We start from the raw sequence: 16350 nt of genomic DNA, 5'->3' as shown, positions 1-16350 counted from the left end.
CAAAAGAAGTTTTTCAAAGAAAAGTAAAGAACTCCATTAAACAAAAACAATGAGCAAAAATAAAATCAAATAATCTACCAAGCGTGAAACTACCACAAATCAGCATCGATAAATAAATGAAACCCAAAATGAACAGAAATTACAGGTGTGGGAGGGGGATTAGTTGCCCTCCAATAAAGATTTCCAATCGAATGAGCCCTTTTTGAGTTTCTACGACAAAGCTTTCTATAAACACCTTATATGCCCCAAGGGCATAAATTACAACCCTTACCCTAAGGGCTGTTAGGGTGGTTGTCATCCTCTAAGGCCTAATTTCCAGAACTTTCAACTACGTTAAACAAAATGGCTATCTCCAAATTTTGATTGGATGTGTTTGGGGAAATGGTGGGCGTGAGAGGGGCGTTAGTCAATCTCCAATCACTTTCAGCAATAAAATTCCAATCACTTTCAACAATTTGTATGTGCTGAAATTAAAAATTGCTGAAAATTTTCAGCAATTTCCAACAACATGCACCCTTTTAAAAATCTGGACATAAATAGTAGTTTTTAATTTAGTTTCATACCTTCTCTAGTTGACCTGAAATGGAAAACTTGATACCATTTGTAAAAAATCTGTTTACTTTCTTTTATAGCTTAGATGCACTTACGCTATTTTGATTTGGTTAAGTTTTAAGAGTAGAAGAAGCCCCAAAAGTTGAACGTAATACCCTCAGTAGTGTTGGGATATTGCTGAGATGCCTTATTGGGAATTAGCATTAAAACAGTGCATTTTGATTTAATCTTAAAGCAACATTTATTTTTTAATCATAATGGGCAAATGGGAGGGTGAGCTGGGGAGGGGGCCTCCAATAACGATTTCCAATCGAATGAGCCCTTTTTGAGTTTCTACGACAACGCTTTCTATAAACACCTTATATGCCCCCAGGGCATAAATTACAACCCTTACCCTAAGGACTGTTAGGGTGGTTGTCATTCTCCAAGGCCTAATTTCCAGAATTCTCAACTACGTTAAACAAAATGGCTATCTCAAAATTTTTATTGGATGTGTTTGGAGAAATAGTGAGCGTGAGAGGGGCGTTAGTCAATCTCCAATAACTTTCAACAATAAAAAATCCACTAGCCCTTTCAATTTCCCATCAAATGAGCCCTTTTGAAGTTTTTACGACCACGCTTTCAATAAAAACCATATATTACCCCAGGCCATAACTTAAAACCACTGCCCTGGGGATGGAGGGGGGGGGGTTAATCCTCAAAGACCTAATTTGCGGAACTTTCTACTAGGTTGAACAAAATGGCTATCTGAAAATTTTGATTGGATGTGTTTGGGGGATTGGTGGGCGTGAAAGGGGGGTTAGATACCCTCTATTCACTTTCGACTATTAAAAAGAGCACTAGCCCTCTCAAGTTCAAATTGAATGAGCCCCTTTTGAAGTTTTGACGACAACTCTATCTATAAAAACCTTATATGCCCACAGGGCATAGCTTACAACCTTTGCCCTGGGGGCTCGGGGGGTTTGGAATCCATAAATACATAATTTCCAGAACTTTCCACTACGTTGAACAAAATGGCTATCTCTAAACTTTGATTGAATGTTTTTTGGGGAAATGGTGAACGTGAGAGGGGCGTTAATTACTCTCCACTCACTTTTGACTATTAAAAAGGGCAATTTCAATTTCCGATCAAATGAGCCCTTTTTGAAATATCTACAACAACTTTCAATATAAACCTTATATGCCCCAAGGGCATAACTTACAACCCTAGCACTGAGGGCTCTCAGGGGGTTATCATCCTAAAAGACCGAATTTTCAGAACTTTCAACTACGTTGAACAAAATGGATATCTTAAAATTTTGATTGGCTGTGTCTGGGAAAATAGTGGGCGTGAGAGGGGAGTTAGTTGCCCTTCTATCACTTTCGACTATTAAAAAGGGCACTAGCCCTTTTAATTTCCAATTGAATGAGCCCTTTTTGAAGTTTCTACAACATCGCTTTCTATAAAAACCTTATATGGCCCCAGGGCATAACTTACAACCCTTGCCCTGAGGGCTATGGGGGGAGGGGTTGTCATCCTTAAAGACCTAATTTCCAAAACTTTTAAATACGTTGAATAAAATGGCTATCTAATAATTTTGATTGGCTGTGTTTGGACAAAAGGGGGGCGGGAGATGGGGTTAGTTGCCCTCAAATTAGTTTCGACTATTAAAAAGGGCACTAGCCCTTTGAATTTCCAGTTGAATGAGCCCTTTTTTAAGTTTCCACGACAAAGATTTCAATAAAAACCTTATATGCCCCCAGCGCATAACTTATAACCCTTGCCCTGAAGACTTTGGGGGGGAATATCCTCCTCAAAGGTATAATTTCCTGAACTTTAAACTGCGTGGAACAAGATGGCTATCTAAAAATTTTGATTGGATGTATTTTGGGAAATGGTGGGCGTGGAAGGGGTGTTAGTTGCCTTCCAATCCCTTTCGACTATTAAAAAGGGCGCTAGCCATTTCAAAATGGCTATCTGAAAATTTTGATTGGATGTGTTTGGGGAAATGATTGGCGTTGGGGGGGGGGAGGGGGCTAGTTACACTCCAATCACTCACGACTATTAAAAAGGGCACTAGCTCTTCAATTTGCAATCGAATGAGCCTGTTTTGAAGTTTCTACGACAATGCCTTCTATAAAAACCTTATATGCCCCCAGGGCATAACTTAAAACCCTTGCCCTGAGGGCTTTGGGGGAGTATCCTCCTCAAAAATATATTTTCTATGTGGAAATCAACTACGCTGAACAAAATGGCTATCTACAAATTTTGATTGGATGTGATTGGGGAGATGGTGGGCGTGAAAGGGGTGTTAGTTGCCTTCCAATCCCTTTTGACTATTAAAAAGGGCGCTAGCCATTTCAATTTCCAATCGAATGAGCCCTTTTTGAAGTTTCTACGACAATGCGTTCTAAGAAAAACCTTATATGCTTCCAGGGCATAAATTACAACCCTTGCCCTGGGGGCTGTGGGGGGTTGTCATCCTCAAAGACCCAATTTCCAGAACTTAAAACTACGTTGAAGAAAATGGCTATCTCAAAATTTTGATTGGATGAATTTGGGGAAAAGGTGGGCGTGAGAGGGGTGTTAGTTGCCCTTCAATCGCTTTCGACTATTAAAAAGAGCACTAGCCATTAGAATTTCCAATCGAATGAGCCTTTTTTGAAGTTTCTACTACAACGCTTTCTATAAAGAACTTATATGCCCTCAGGGCATAACTTACAACCCTTGCCCTGAGGGCTGTGGGGGAGTGTCCTCCTCAAAACATAATTTCTATCTGGAAATCAACTACGCTGAACAAAATGGCTATCTCAAAATTTTTATTGGATGTGTTTCAAGAAATGGTGGACGTGGTAGGGTGTTAGTTGCCTTCCAATCACTTTCGACTATTAAAAAGGGCACAAGCTACTCCAATATCCGGTTGAATGAGCCCTTTTCGAAGTTTTTACGATAACTTCTTCGATACGAAGTGCCCTGGTCTAAGGGGGAGAAAAATAATACAGTGTGCCAACATCGTTCTTATATGCCCCCAGGGCATAACTTAAAACCCTTGCCCTGAGGGTTGTGGGGGAGTGTCCTCCTCAAAAACATAGTTTATATCTGAAAATCAACTTTGCTGAACAAAATGGCTATCTCAAAATTTTGATTGGATGTGTTTTGGGAAATGGTGGGCGTGGAAGGGGTGTTAGTTAACTTCCAATCACTTTCGACTATTAAAAAGGGCACAAGCCACTCCAATTTCCAATCGAATGAGCCCTTTTTAAAGTCTCTACAACAATTCCTTAGATACAAAGTGCCCTGGTCTAAAACCAAGGATATATATATATATATATATATATATATATATATATATATATATATATATATATATATATATATATATATATATATGTATATATATGTATATATATATATATATATATATATATATATATATATATATATATATATATATATATATATATATATATATATATATATATATATATATATATATATATATATATATATATATATATATATAAGGTGCTTATTGTTGTGACGTAGCATTATCTGAGTGATATATCATATGAAAATAAAAGGAACGTAAAGAAAGTAGAGAAAGCATTGAAATATGAACTAAGGAGGTGTGAAATGGAGGACATTGATAAAACTGCCGAGGATCTGAAAGATGCAGCCAGATGACATAATAGTAAAATACTGTACTGGGATGCTAATAAATTGAGAGGGAGTAGTCAATCTGGACTAGTCCCACGTAAAGATAAGAACTGAGCTACAATTAGTTATAAGGAAAGAGTTAAAGCGAGGTGGGCAGAAAATTTTGAGAATGTGCTAAACCAGGATAAAGTTGCAGGAAAAACACAGAAAACAGAGGAAAAAGTTTGTGACACCTTGGATGTGAAGGACGATTGTGAGAAAGAATTAGTGACAGTATATATTCTAAAAGGAATAAGAAATAATAAGGCCCTTGATGCTGATAGTGTAGTAAATGAGTTTCTTAAAAATATGGTGGCTATGAGGTTAGAAATAAGTTACTGAAGATTATGCATATGGTTTTCGAAAAAGGGGAAGTACCTAGCGATTTTAGGAAAACCCTAGTTAAACCTGTATAAGCAAGGTAATAAGAGTGAGTGTGGTAATGATGGAGGCATTAGCCGGATTTCTGTATGAAGCAAATTACTTTGTATGATGACACTTTTTAAACTTAGAGATGCTGTAGACAAATTTCTAAGATAAGAACAGTGCAGTTTTACGAGGGGTAGAGGGTGTGTTGACCAGATTTTTATTCTTTGGTTAATAATTGAGAAGTGCTTGATTCATAAAACACCTTTAGTCCTCAGTTTTATTGATTATGAGCAAGCGTTCGAAACAGCTAATAGAACGCCTAAGCAACAGTCTTATCCTTGTATGGTATACCAGACAAATACATTTAAGTCATTAGTGCTATGTACGAGAATAACACTGCTGTGGCTAATATAGGAAATGAGGCTAGTAGCTGGTTTCGTATTAAATCTGGAATTAAGCAGCGTTGTGTTCTATCCCCAATTTTATGGGGAGGTTTTGAACAGATTGGGATGGAGTAGGAGCGGGCGCAGCTGTGTTGGCCTCAGGTGGCTTGGTACTGTGGTGAATTATTATTAGTAATAGTAGTAATCCCCTGTAAAATGCTATATATTTGGAGTCTGCAAAAGAAAAGAAAAAGGTTGTTTCGATAAAAAATCTCTGGAAAATGCCCCGATTGAAAGTTTTCAGCGTTCAGACTTTAACGTCTAGCTCTGGCCTTTCCTCATATCGAGTTAAACTTTCACCCTTTTTTGAACGTTTCCATTGGGCATGGCGACTCAGATTTTTCCATTTGTTGCCTGCAAAGTTTGCATTCGGCAAATTTCAATGTTTGTTTACTCCAAATAAGTGGATGCTTACGTATAATCTAACTATGGATTTTCTGGAAAAGCCTTTTTGGTCAAATAGCTTTTTCTTCCGTAAAGTTTTTGGGGATTTTCACTGATAAATTTGATTTAAAACCCAAGCCAAGGAGTTGGGTTCCTAATAGACGGTCCTACTGCATCATGCGTCACCGCTTGGGAGCCAGTGTCACCAAGGATCGCCATGATCAGACTAAGAGGCCACATTAGCCACATAACCATAACCATAGACGGTCCTACTGCATCATGCGTCCCCGCTTGGGAGCCAGTGTCACCAAGGATCGCCATGATCAGACTGAGATGCCACATTAGCCACATAACCATAATCGCCGTGTACGCTCCGATAAGGGACAGTAGTGACGCGGTCAAAGATGCTTTTTATTATGACCTACAAAGAATCATCGACAAGACACCAAGGCGTGACATGCTCTTTGTAGCTGGAGACTGGAACGCCCGGCTTGGCAGAGAAGACCCCGACACAGTAGCAGTTATTGGCCCCCACACCTATTGGTGACAGATGCATCAATGGAGAAAGGCTCTTACAGCTAGCCAGATACAACAACCTATGCGTCACAAACACTCGCTTTGAGCACAAGATACTCCGACTCGTTACATGGCGTTCGAACGATGGCGTAACAACAGCCCAGACCGACCACATCTTAGTCAGCAGAAGATGGAGGAGCTCCTGCACAGATGCCCAGGTATACAGAGGAGCAGACACAGGATCTTTAAATGAATCCGACCACTATCTCCTCACTTGCAAAGTCCGTCACCGCCTTAGTAGGCAGAAGCGACAGAAGGCAGGGAAGTGCTTCGATGTTTCGAAACTAAGATGTCTGGAAATCAAAGCTGACTTCGAGTTAAAGCTAAGCAACCGGTTCGAAGCCTTGAATCGTCTCTCACTCGTCGATGAAGAATGGGCGCAGATAAAAATTACGACACAGGACGTAGCTGAGGAGGTGCTTGGCCACACAAAACGAAAACAGCGATCCTGGATCTCTGACCACACCATAAAACTAGTTGAGAAGAAGCGACCCCTCGTGGGAGGTGCAAAAGAACCCTTAAAATTAGCCCGAAAAGCAGTTAAACAGTCACTGAAACGGGACAGAGAACAGTACTGGTCAGATCTGGCGAATGAGTTGAAATAAACGTCCAGGAGCCACAACAGCAGGAAAATTTTCAAACTCCTGAAAGAAGCGACAGGAAAAGCTCCTGTAACGGTTGACACACTGAAAGATAAGTCTGGAAAACTCATCCAAACAGAAGAAGGACGCATGGAACGCTGGCGAGAGTATTTTTCTGAGCTACTGAACCCTTTGAAACCCCCGTGCGATCTACCTGCCTTCTCGAGTGCTGCTAGAGAGCCCTACACAATAAACCTCGATCCGCCAAGTATTGCGAACGTAAAAAAAGCGCGGAAGTGCATGAAAAATGATAAAACTCCTGGAGAGGATGGGATGCCTTCTGAAATGTTCAAGTCCTCACCAACTCTACTATGCCAGCTAACCGACCTGTTTGTCCAGGTCTGGACGACGAAGACCTTCCAAAAAGACTGGAAAGTATCAGTCCTCGTTCCGCTATATAAAAAAGGAGATAAGGCCATTTGCGGAAACTATAGAGGTATCTCCCTGATCGACCATGCCATGAAGATCTTCTGCGTCATTCTTTTGAATCGATTCAAAGACGCACTTGCCAAGTTAACCCGTCCTGAACAAGCAGGCTTCAGACCAGGCAGAGGCTTTCCAGAAAAGATATTGACGATTCGCCTCATCCTTCAGCAGTACAGCAGGTTTCATCTACCCCTTCTCATCGCCTTTATTGACTTTGCAGCTGCCTTCGACTCTCTCATCAGAGAGGAGCTATGGAGAATTATGGCTGAAGACGGTGCGCCACCGGAGCTCATTGAGATACTCTGAAGTGCGTATAAGGACACTGAGACTTGCGTCCGTGTTTCCGGCAATGACACCCCTAAGTTTCCAGTGGAGTTTGGGGTAAAGCAGGGATGCCCCCTTTTGCCTATATTATTAAACTACGCGATAGACTGGATCAAGTATAATGCAATGAGAAACCACAGTGGAATAGCCTGAAGACAAATAGCTGGTTTCCTCCAGCCCCTGACAGATCTGGACTTCGCAGACGACGTTGCTGAGCTGGAAACTACCGCCGACAGCTTACAAGGCATGATCAATGATACCTCTGAGGTTTCAAAGCGCATCGGACTGGCCATCAGTAGCAGAAAGACAAAATAAAGTGTCTCTATGGTTCTCAACCAACCTGCTACTTAAAAGGTTACACTCGAGAATGAGCCAATAAAAAAGGTAGTGGGATTCAAGCATTTTGGCTCTTCCATAATATAAGATGTCAAAGCTGAAAAAGTTATTTCTGCCCGCATAACAAAAGCCTGGGGAGTCTTGAATAGGCTAAAAAAAGAATTATGGACAAGATGGGAGATCTCAACCAAAACAAAAGTCAGAGTCTATGGTGCAGCTGTTCGAGCATTACTACAGTATACTTGCGAGACATGACCGATCAAGGCTGAAGACACGTGAACTTTGGACGTGTTTGACCACAGCTGCCTTCGTTACATCCTCCGCATTAAGAGATAGAACAAGATTTCCAATAGGGAGGTAAGGAGTCGCTGTGGCCAATCAGATGAGCTATCGCTTATAATTAAAAGACGTCACCTGAAGCTCCTCGGTCACACATTGCGCCGTCCCGAAGGCACGATATGTCGAGACGTCCTTGTCTGCGAACCAGCCCCCTTCTGGAAACGTAAACCAGGAGGACAAAAGAAGAACCTGTGGCAAAAATTCAAGGAGGACCTGGAACCGTGGGGAGGATTCAGGAGACACGGTCGGAGATGGGACAAAGACTGGCTGAAGATCGCCAGAGAAGCTGCAGCCGACAGGTCCAAGTGGTCGTCGGAAGTCATCCCAAGATTTTTTGGTGCCGGGCAGGACAGTTCATCGTCTGGTTCCCGCCGAAAGTAAGTAAAAAGTAAAGTAAGAATATATGTTTCTGAAGAATTTTGTTTTTAGGATAGACCATAGCCTTATTAAAGAAGGCTTGAGTAGCTCCCCCTTGATAGTATCGACAACATGATATTATTGAACATTTCAGTCTTATCTTTCAGGCATGAATGTATGAGCTTATTTCGGTTGAGGAAAGGGGGGAATATTTTGGTGGATGGGCGCATTAAGAAAAAAATAGCAAAATATCTGAAAAAAAAGTAAAATGATGGAAAACATCCTAAAAACCTTGAGATTGGGGGGGGGGACAAGGCTGAACCCTACCCGTATGTGTGTAGAATTGGATTTCTTGAAACTTAATATTCTTTTGCATAAAACTCTGTCATTAATTTGCTGTGGTTTACGCTAATGAATTTTACTACACTATATTGATGTGTTCTTGCTGTTGTTTCAGGAGAATATATTCAGACAGGAAGGTATAAACATATAGTTTTCTTTTTCTTTTTTTTGTGACACAAGCAAACAACTTTTTCAAGAGCATATTTTGGAGCATTCATCTAACAAATTACCGGATGTTTCCCTAGTGACAAGACGTGAATACAGTATCACTTTCTGACGGCTCTCGAAAGAATGTTTCTGCTGTTGCCTATTGGATAAAGGGTACGTGAAAGGAGGATTATATTAAACAGTATCTAATATTTATGTCTTGAACTACCATTAGCATTCCCTTGGATCATTTTCACTTAAGTAATAGAGAACACTAATGTAGTCCACAACTATAAAGAGTTTCAGGTACTTAAGCATTAGATGTTCACTTCTATATACTGCTAAAGAAGTCAAGTTTGGTTAATGCTAATAAAATAAAATAAAATAGGATTAATATATAATAGTTTACAAACAAATTTGGGGTATATATTTTCCCATTAGGGGGTGGTGGGGGGGGGGTAAAGCATAGCAAATATTAAATATGTAACCTAACCTAACCTAGGTACCTTCCCCCCCCCTAAACCATAAAAACAACAATTTAAATATCGTAAACGCAATGAAAATCACGCTTTGCATTGCATTTCTCTATAGCGGTATCTTGCAGTTAACCCGCCAGGCGGGTTTTTCGTGACTGGTTTCCTTGCACAATATATAAAAGTGACCATCTAATGCTTATGTACCGAAAGTAGTAATGTGTATGTGTACCGATAGTAGTAATGTGTATGTAGTAATATGTATACAAAAGAAAATTATTCTGAATGATTGGAGGCATATGTTCAAAAAGCTGATTTCAGGTCATTATTTGCAAGTAGGCCTACTACTAAGGGGGGAGGCCTTCAGAGAAAAATTCTTATTGGGAACGGACTCCATCACTCCCTTCTCTGTGCATGTAAGCATATAAATGTAAAAAAATTTCTATATTCTGTTCTCAATGCCTCAGCATCCGCACTGCATACTTACTGCAAATATATTACTTCAAAATACGGACTACGGACTATATTTCTCTTATTAACTTAAAGGACTTATCTCGGAAAGCTGAAAAGTATGAGCTTAAGAGTCCATGTTGCTTCCCCCTCCTCATCCTTATAGTTGGTGTGCAGTTATGGAATAGGACTACAGCGCATACGTGACAACCTTCAAATTAGAAAGCCATAATATATGGAAACCCAAACGTACATCCAATTAAAAAATGACAATTTAACGTAGAGCAGCAGTAACTCCCTCATCTGTACAAAAAACAGTGTTTACAAAACAATTAGAAGCAAACCGTCATTAAATTGATTTTTTTTTTTTCCAGATAGAGTAAATGAAAGCGCAAAAACGTAACAAGTACAGAGGTTATTCGGGATTGCTACTGTCTGCTTCTATAAGCTCATTACTTTGAATGTAAAACGGTTATTTACGCTTCATGGAATACATAGTCAAAAATTAGGTCAATTTTTTTATTTCTGGCGTTTGCTTGGTTAAAAAAAAGGTTATTTTTTCCTACTTTCAACAAAGCTAAAGAATTAGAGCTACCATTGAGAATTGAATAATTTCCCAAAGATAGATTGCGAAAATATCCAAGGTTTGAAAGACTCCCAAGATATTGGATAACTATTGACAAATATTTTTCCAATATCCGATGGTCACAGATATTGTTGCCCTTTCATGTCGTCTTTAAGTTTATATAATTTGTGTTTTTCATGGGAGAAGACCGGTAAGCGTTTTCAGTGTGAAGCGATATCACGTGCAGTAACTTGGTTCATCGTTTCACTCATCCTGAGCAGGCTGGTCTTCGAATCCCAGATCACTAAGCCAATTATATGAAAAATTTGATTATATTACTCATTTATTTTCGTCCATAGGGCTTCCATCGTGTGCCAACAGTTTTAACATCATTATATAAGATAAGATCGAGGGGTGCCCGCTTTCAGCAATCACGCATACCAGTTTGCGCACGCTGAGTGTGGCGGAACTGTCCCAGGCGGGGCCGAACGGCAGAACTGAGCAGAAAACGTGGCACTCTGAGATTACAGCAGGTAGCGGAAAGTGGGGAACCTCTCAGAAGGAATTACAAACTAGCAAAGCCGCAAACATTGAAAATGATTAGGTATAATTTCACAAACCATCAAAAAATCTTATTAGCAAACCGAAGATGGCAAACCGAACTGGTAAACCATGCATTACACATCAATTGAACATATACGGATGTATATACCAGACCCAGTTTCGTAAAAGCAGAGGCGGTTCTAGGGGAGGGACAGAGGGGGCACTTGCCCTGGGCGCAAAAATTTTAAGGGCTCAAAATTTCAAATGAATAGTCTAACTGTTATAATCATTTTCTAATTTTTGAAATTCCATTTTTATTAAAAGAAAGTAGAGATTTTAGTTAATAAAAGAAAATAATTAATAAACTACTAGATGAAAATAAATTAAAAATATAAAGTAATTAAACTAAAAAATATTAATTAGTTAATAACTTGAAAATAATTTTATTCATAAATGAAAATTTTGTTCATATTTGGCCTGAAAAGTTTGTGGCAGACAGGGGGGCGCTAATCAAGAATTTGCCCCTGGCACAAGAGAGGCCAGAACCGCAAATGCGCAAAGGCCATATCAGGATACTTTTTACGATATAAGAAAGAAGTAAACATATTGTTGATGATTCTTCACTGTTGAGACAAAATTATGCGGTATTTATTGCTATATAATATACAATACAGAAATCCCTAAGAAATCAAGGTATTTGAAAAGTATTTCCGAAGATTCTAAGCACAGGACAGAATTCCAAAATCTTGGGAAACGTCCGAAAGAGTGGCCACACTGTAAAGAATACATGTACAGGCTCCAGGGAAGCGCAATATCACTTTAAAGTGACAAGAGGGGTAGGGAATAGAAACTGGGTTTGTGCCCTTTCCTTCCCCCTGTTGTCTCGAAGGATTTCAGTGAGCTCTTAAAATTTAACTTCAAGTGAACACTTTACTTGTAACCGAAAAACTAAGTTTTCTGGATTGAGAAATATATATACGCCACTGGAGTGAGAGTTCCAGGAAAAGTATTGATATGAAGATACTTTCAATGATGTTTCTTTATATGAGTCACCCCCTTCATATAGATTAGTGGACCCATATTTTGATGCTTGCTTCGCAGTATTACTTAAAGTGCTAAGGCTTTAGTGTGTTTGAAACTTATCATCTAACAAATTGAACGTCTTTTATAAATGTTGCTAGTGTGAAATAGCGGAACGAAACATGCGTATGCTTCACAAAAATATTATCAATATGCTAAATAGGCACAAATTTCCTGATGGTTATAGGGCAAAACACACCGCAGTGAAAAAGAAAAGGCTCAAGTATTTGCAGGAATTTCATAAGTAATCAAATTAAGTGTATTTAAAATAAATACCACCATTTTTCCCATCTGATTAAAAATGAACAAACCAAAATTCAGCTTTATGATGATTTCACATTCTAGTAGCAGCTTTCACACTAATTGAAATAAGGTCCTTAACAATACAAAAATGTTTTTACTTGGTGGGTTATATTTACCTGACCAGTCACAGACCTTTTTACCTTCCAACATTAAGTAGCTTATGTTATGGACTGACACTTAAAAATCAATAGAATGGTTAAGCATAACAAGATGTTATGAAGAAGTTTCAGTGGAATAACTAGACATTATCACAAAAAGAGAGGGGTGGGGATTGCTAGCAACAGGATAAATACCTGGATTTCGAATAGAATGTCCATATCCGCTAGGATAAAGCCTTAGGTTCTTCTCGTTTGACAATAAAATAAGTAAATAGCTTTTTATAGATTCAGTTTTATCAAAAAAAAACCTTAAAAATTGAACCAGAGAATTGAAATTACGGAAATTTGTAGGGTCAGGTAAGATCAAAATTTGGGCTGCAAAAGAACGTCAAGCGACAATATGAAACAGTTCGTGGTAAAGAACTGTAAATAAGGTGTAACGTGGCTCAATTTTAACCGAAACTCTAAAAAAGGAATTTTGTTATCAACAGATATATCAAAAGAATCGGCTTATTATGATGATTCCAAATATATAAGGTTTATCAAGTTTAGTTTTAACCATCAAAAGCTACGAGCTCGAAAAAATTTGCCTGATTTCGGGAAAAGGGGAAACCACCCCTTTAAAGTTAAGGTATCTTAAGGAATATCAAGTCATCAGGTCTAGCGTATCCGAAAACCCTGTTGTAAAAGCTTCAAGCTCCCATTTGCAAAAATTAGGAGCAAAAATGAGATGGGAGCAGATGCTTCATCTGTGCCTGTATTTTTTGCTAGAAGAAAGATCGCGGATACAACTTCTTACTCGGGGCGGAGTATTTATCGGAAAGCTCTTCCATGGAGGAGGGGACTTCCAACATGATTTTAAAAGCGATCAAAAATTAAGTCTTTTTCAAAGACAGTGCGCTAAGAAAAATTTTTCACTCGGAAACGTCCGCAAGAAATTTTTCGGGGGAATTTTCAGCTAGAAAGGAATTGCATTGTGGAAATTTTCCTTGCGTGGGGGACATTTTAGGGGGAAGAAGTTTATATGGGGGAATAATCCCCCAATTATATGGTAGGAGGAGCCAAATATCCCGGCATTATTTAAAAACGATTATAAATTAAATAAATAAAAAAAATTCAACTGAATTAACAACCAGCATCAAAACGTAAAACGAATAGAAATTATTACGTATATGACGGGGCTGTTTCCTCTTCAATATTTTGTTCTTTTCGCTTAAATTTGGATTTTTGTCCCAATCCCTTAAGAGAGACTCCTGAAAAGACTCTTAGGGTAAAGAGTGGGGTATTGAGGACGGACAGCCCTCTCATATATGTAATGATTTCTGTTCGTTTTAAGTTTTGATGTTGCTTCTTTCTTTCATTTGAAAAAAATGTGTTTTTTTTTATTCCTATAGAAGCTAATCTGTCCACTTACTATTACATATTGCCTTTATTATTTAACTGCTGAAAAAGTGTAAAACAAAAAAAGTAAACTAAAACCTGTATAAAAAATGATCAAGTACTATTTTTTTTAAAGAGCCTATGCAATACAAAAATACTTCTTACCCATGTCCACTAGAGCTAATATCCACAAAAACAGTTTCATCATTTAAACATTTGCTTTTCATCCTTCAGCAACCTAGTTCTTCTAATTTTAACGACCTTCACAATCGCAACAAACATGAAACTATTTTATCACATTCTCTCACAATAGTTTCCTGAGAATGTTCCCTTATCCGGAATCACAACTATGAAACTATTTCTAAGAGTTTCTGTCACGGACTGGAGTGTCTTCACATGGGACGTGCCCCCTTCCTGGATTAATTTCTTTGCGCGTGTCACCAAAGGCAACTAAATTTTTAGTAGATGATTCAATATATTAAAAGCACCTTTATAACATTATTGATACCTTTTTTCTGAGATGCTGATTAACAGGCTATTCACGGTTTAAATATGTGGCTCATTTATTAATATGCGCGTTAATTTTAAATTAGTATTTCGAAAAATTATGTATTCGGAGCGGAGTCACTTCCAAATACATAAAATGCTTAGAGCCAGAAAATCCACTTAAGAGTGTATAGCATACACACTAGATTCTAAGTTTTGAGTGAGGCCAAAATAATTTCAATAATTTAAAGAATATAAAAATTGAAACTTGGTATGTTACGACGTTAAAAAATAACTATCGTATAGACATTTTGACTGACAAATTCAGACGATTCGAACTGGACTTACTAGGGGTTTAGAAACTCATATCCCTAGGGTAGGAAGCATAAAGTTATTTCTCAGGAAGGAAGGATGGGTACATAGACAGGGAATAGGGCTCATGATGAATAAGGAAGCTGCTAAGTCTTGTTCAGGCTGGGAACGTATTGATAATAGACACTAATAGCTCTTTTTATGACTAAAAAGGTCAGGCTATCAGCTACAACAGTATATGCCCCCGTAGAACCGACTGACATAGATACTAGTGACTCAGATGAATTTTACTTACAGTTACAGGAGCAAATAGACAGAGTCCAAGCTGGAAATATGGTGTTTAATTAGGAGATTTTAACGCCCAGGTCGGTAGAAATAGGCATAGATGGTATCCTAGCCTAGGTAATCTTGGTGTAGGAAAAGAAAAAAGTAATGAGTACAGACTGCTGCAATTTTGTAGGTGTAACGATCTAATTATAACCAACACGGTATTTGGTCATAAAATGACCCATAAGCTAAAATGGTACTCACGGGTTGGTAAGACAGCAAACCTTACTGATTATGTTATTGTAAACTGAAGACTGGCAGGATCAATACAAGGTACTAGGGCATATTAGGGCATGTTATTGATGTGAAAAGTAAAGATCACCATCTAGTAGTGTCTAGGGTTAATTTAAAGCTGAATTTTCCGAAGGGCAACTACCTCCCGGGAAGTTATGATGTTGGCAGACTACAGGATGAGAATTTAAGAGGAGCTTTAAAGGAGCAGTTGAATGCTACACTATTTTATTTAAAATTTGACGATGCAGAAGATGGATGGAATAATTTTAGGAAAACAATTTGTGAAGTTGCTGATGGTGTCACAGGGAAGAAAGTTCGGAGTGCAGCTAGGAATATTAGTGAAAAAACTTATGTTTAATACAGAGGAGAAGGTGCTTGTACAAGAATTATGTGAGTGATAGATCATATGAAAGCAAAAATAATTTAAAGAAAGTGAAGAAAGCCTTAAAATATCAACTAGGGAGGTATGAAGTGGAGGCCATGGATAAAATTGTGGAGGATCTGGAAGATGCAGCTAGACGGCATAATAGTAAATATTTTACTGTTAACAAACCGAGAGGGAATAGTCAACCTGGACTTGTCCCAGTTAAAGATAGGAACGGGGCCGCAATTAACGATAAAGAAAGAGTTAAAGAGTGATGGACAAAATATTTCGTAAAGATAACTCGCCTTATTCTTAAGAAATATTAAAGAAAGTCTAAGAAAACAAAAAACAAGTTAACATTTTTTTTAGCAGAAATCTGAACAATACAGACTAGGTTAAAGCAAAATGACAGAAACAAACAAACTGGAGATCATAATGAAACAAAAACCCAAGTTGGAGGCTTTAAAAATATAACAATGCAGAAGAAAATAAAACGCAAAATAGAAAATAAACGAATTGAAACCAACAAACCCAACTTGAAAAAGGCCAGTCATTCACTAAAAATCTAAAATCAACTAAATTTTCTTAAGAATTACAATTCTTGTAAAACATTATTTTGCGACAAGGCTACGTAATTTGAACCAAAAGAACACATTACTTAAATCACCGGATTTATTAGTTTTAGATCTATCCACTCACCATTTAATAAATAAGATATTATCTATAATTTGAATTATTTATGCTCGCTTTAAGCAATGGGAAAGTTTTCCTTTTGTCAAAGATTTTCATCAAATTTTCAACATAATTATTGGTTTGAGAGAAA

The 16350-nt window shown here is 38.2% G+C and overlaps 1 protein-coding gene across 1 annotated transcript in view; it reads right to left on the bottom strand.

Moving 5' to 3' along the window:
* The window catches only part of LOC148951953 (zwei Ig domain protein zig-8-like), a 247860-nt gene extending 233682 nt beyond the window's left edge, over nt 1-14178 (bottom strand). Inside the window, exon 1 of the mRNA XM_089088770.1 lies at nt 13970-14178. Coding sequence (XP_088944896.1) covers nt 13970-14012 — 43 coding nt within the window. The 5' untranslated portion in view covers nt 14013-14178. The remainder of the gene's footprint in view (nt 1-13969) is intronic.
* Nucleotides 14179-16350: the final 2172 nt, after the last annotated feature.

Source organism: Artemia sp. Qi Xiang Cuo, chromosome 5 (genome assembly GCF_049724085.1).
Source record: "Artemia sp. Qi Xiang Cuo chromosome 5, ASM4972408v1, whole genome shotgun sequence".
NCBI lineage: Eukaryota > Metazoa > Arthropoda > Branchiopoda > Anostraca > Artemiidae > Artemia > Artemia sp. Qi Xiang Cuo.
Note: the sequence above shows the minus strand (reverse complement) of the source record. Positions and strands in the feature narration are given on the sequence as shown.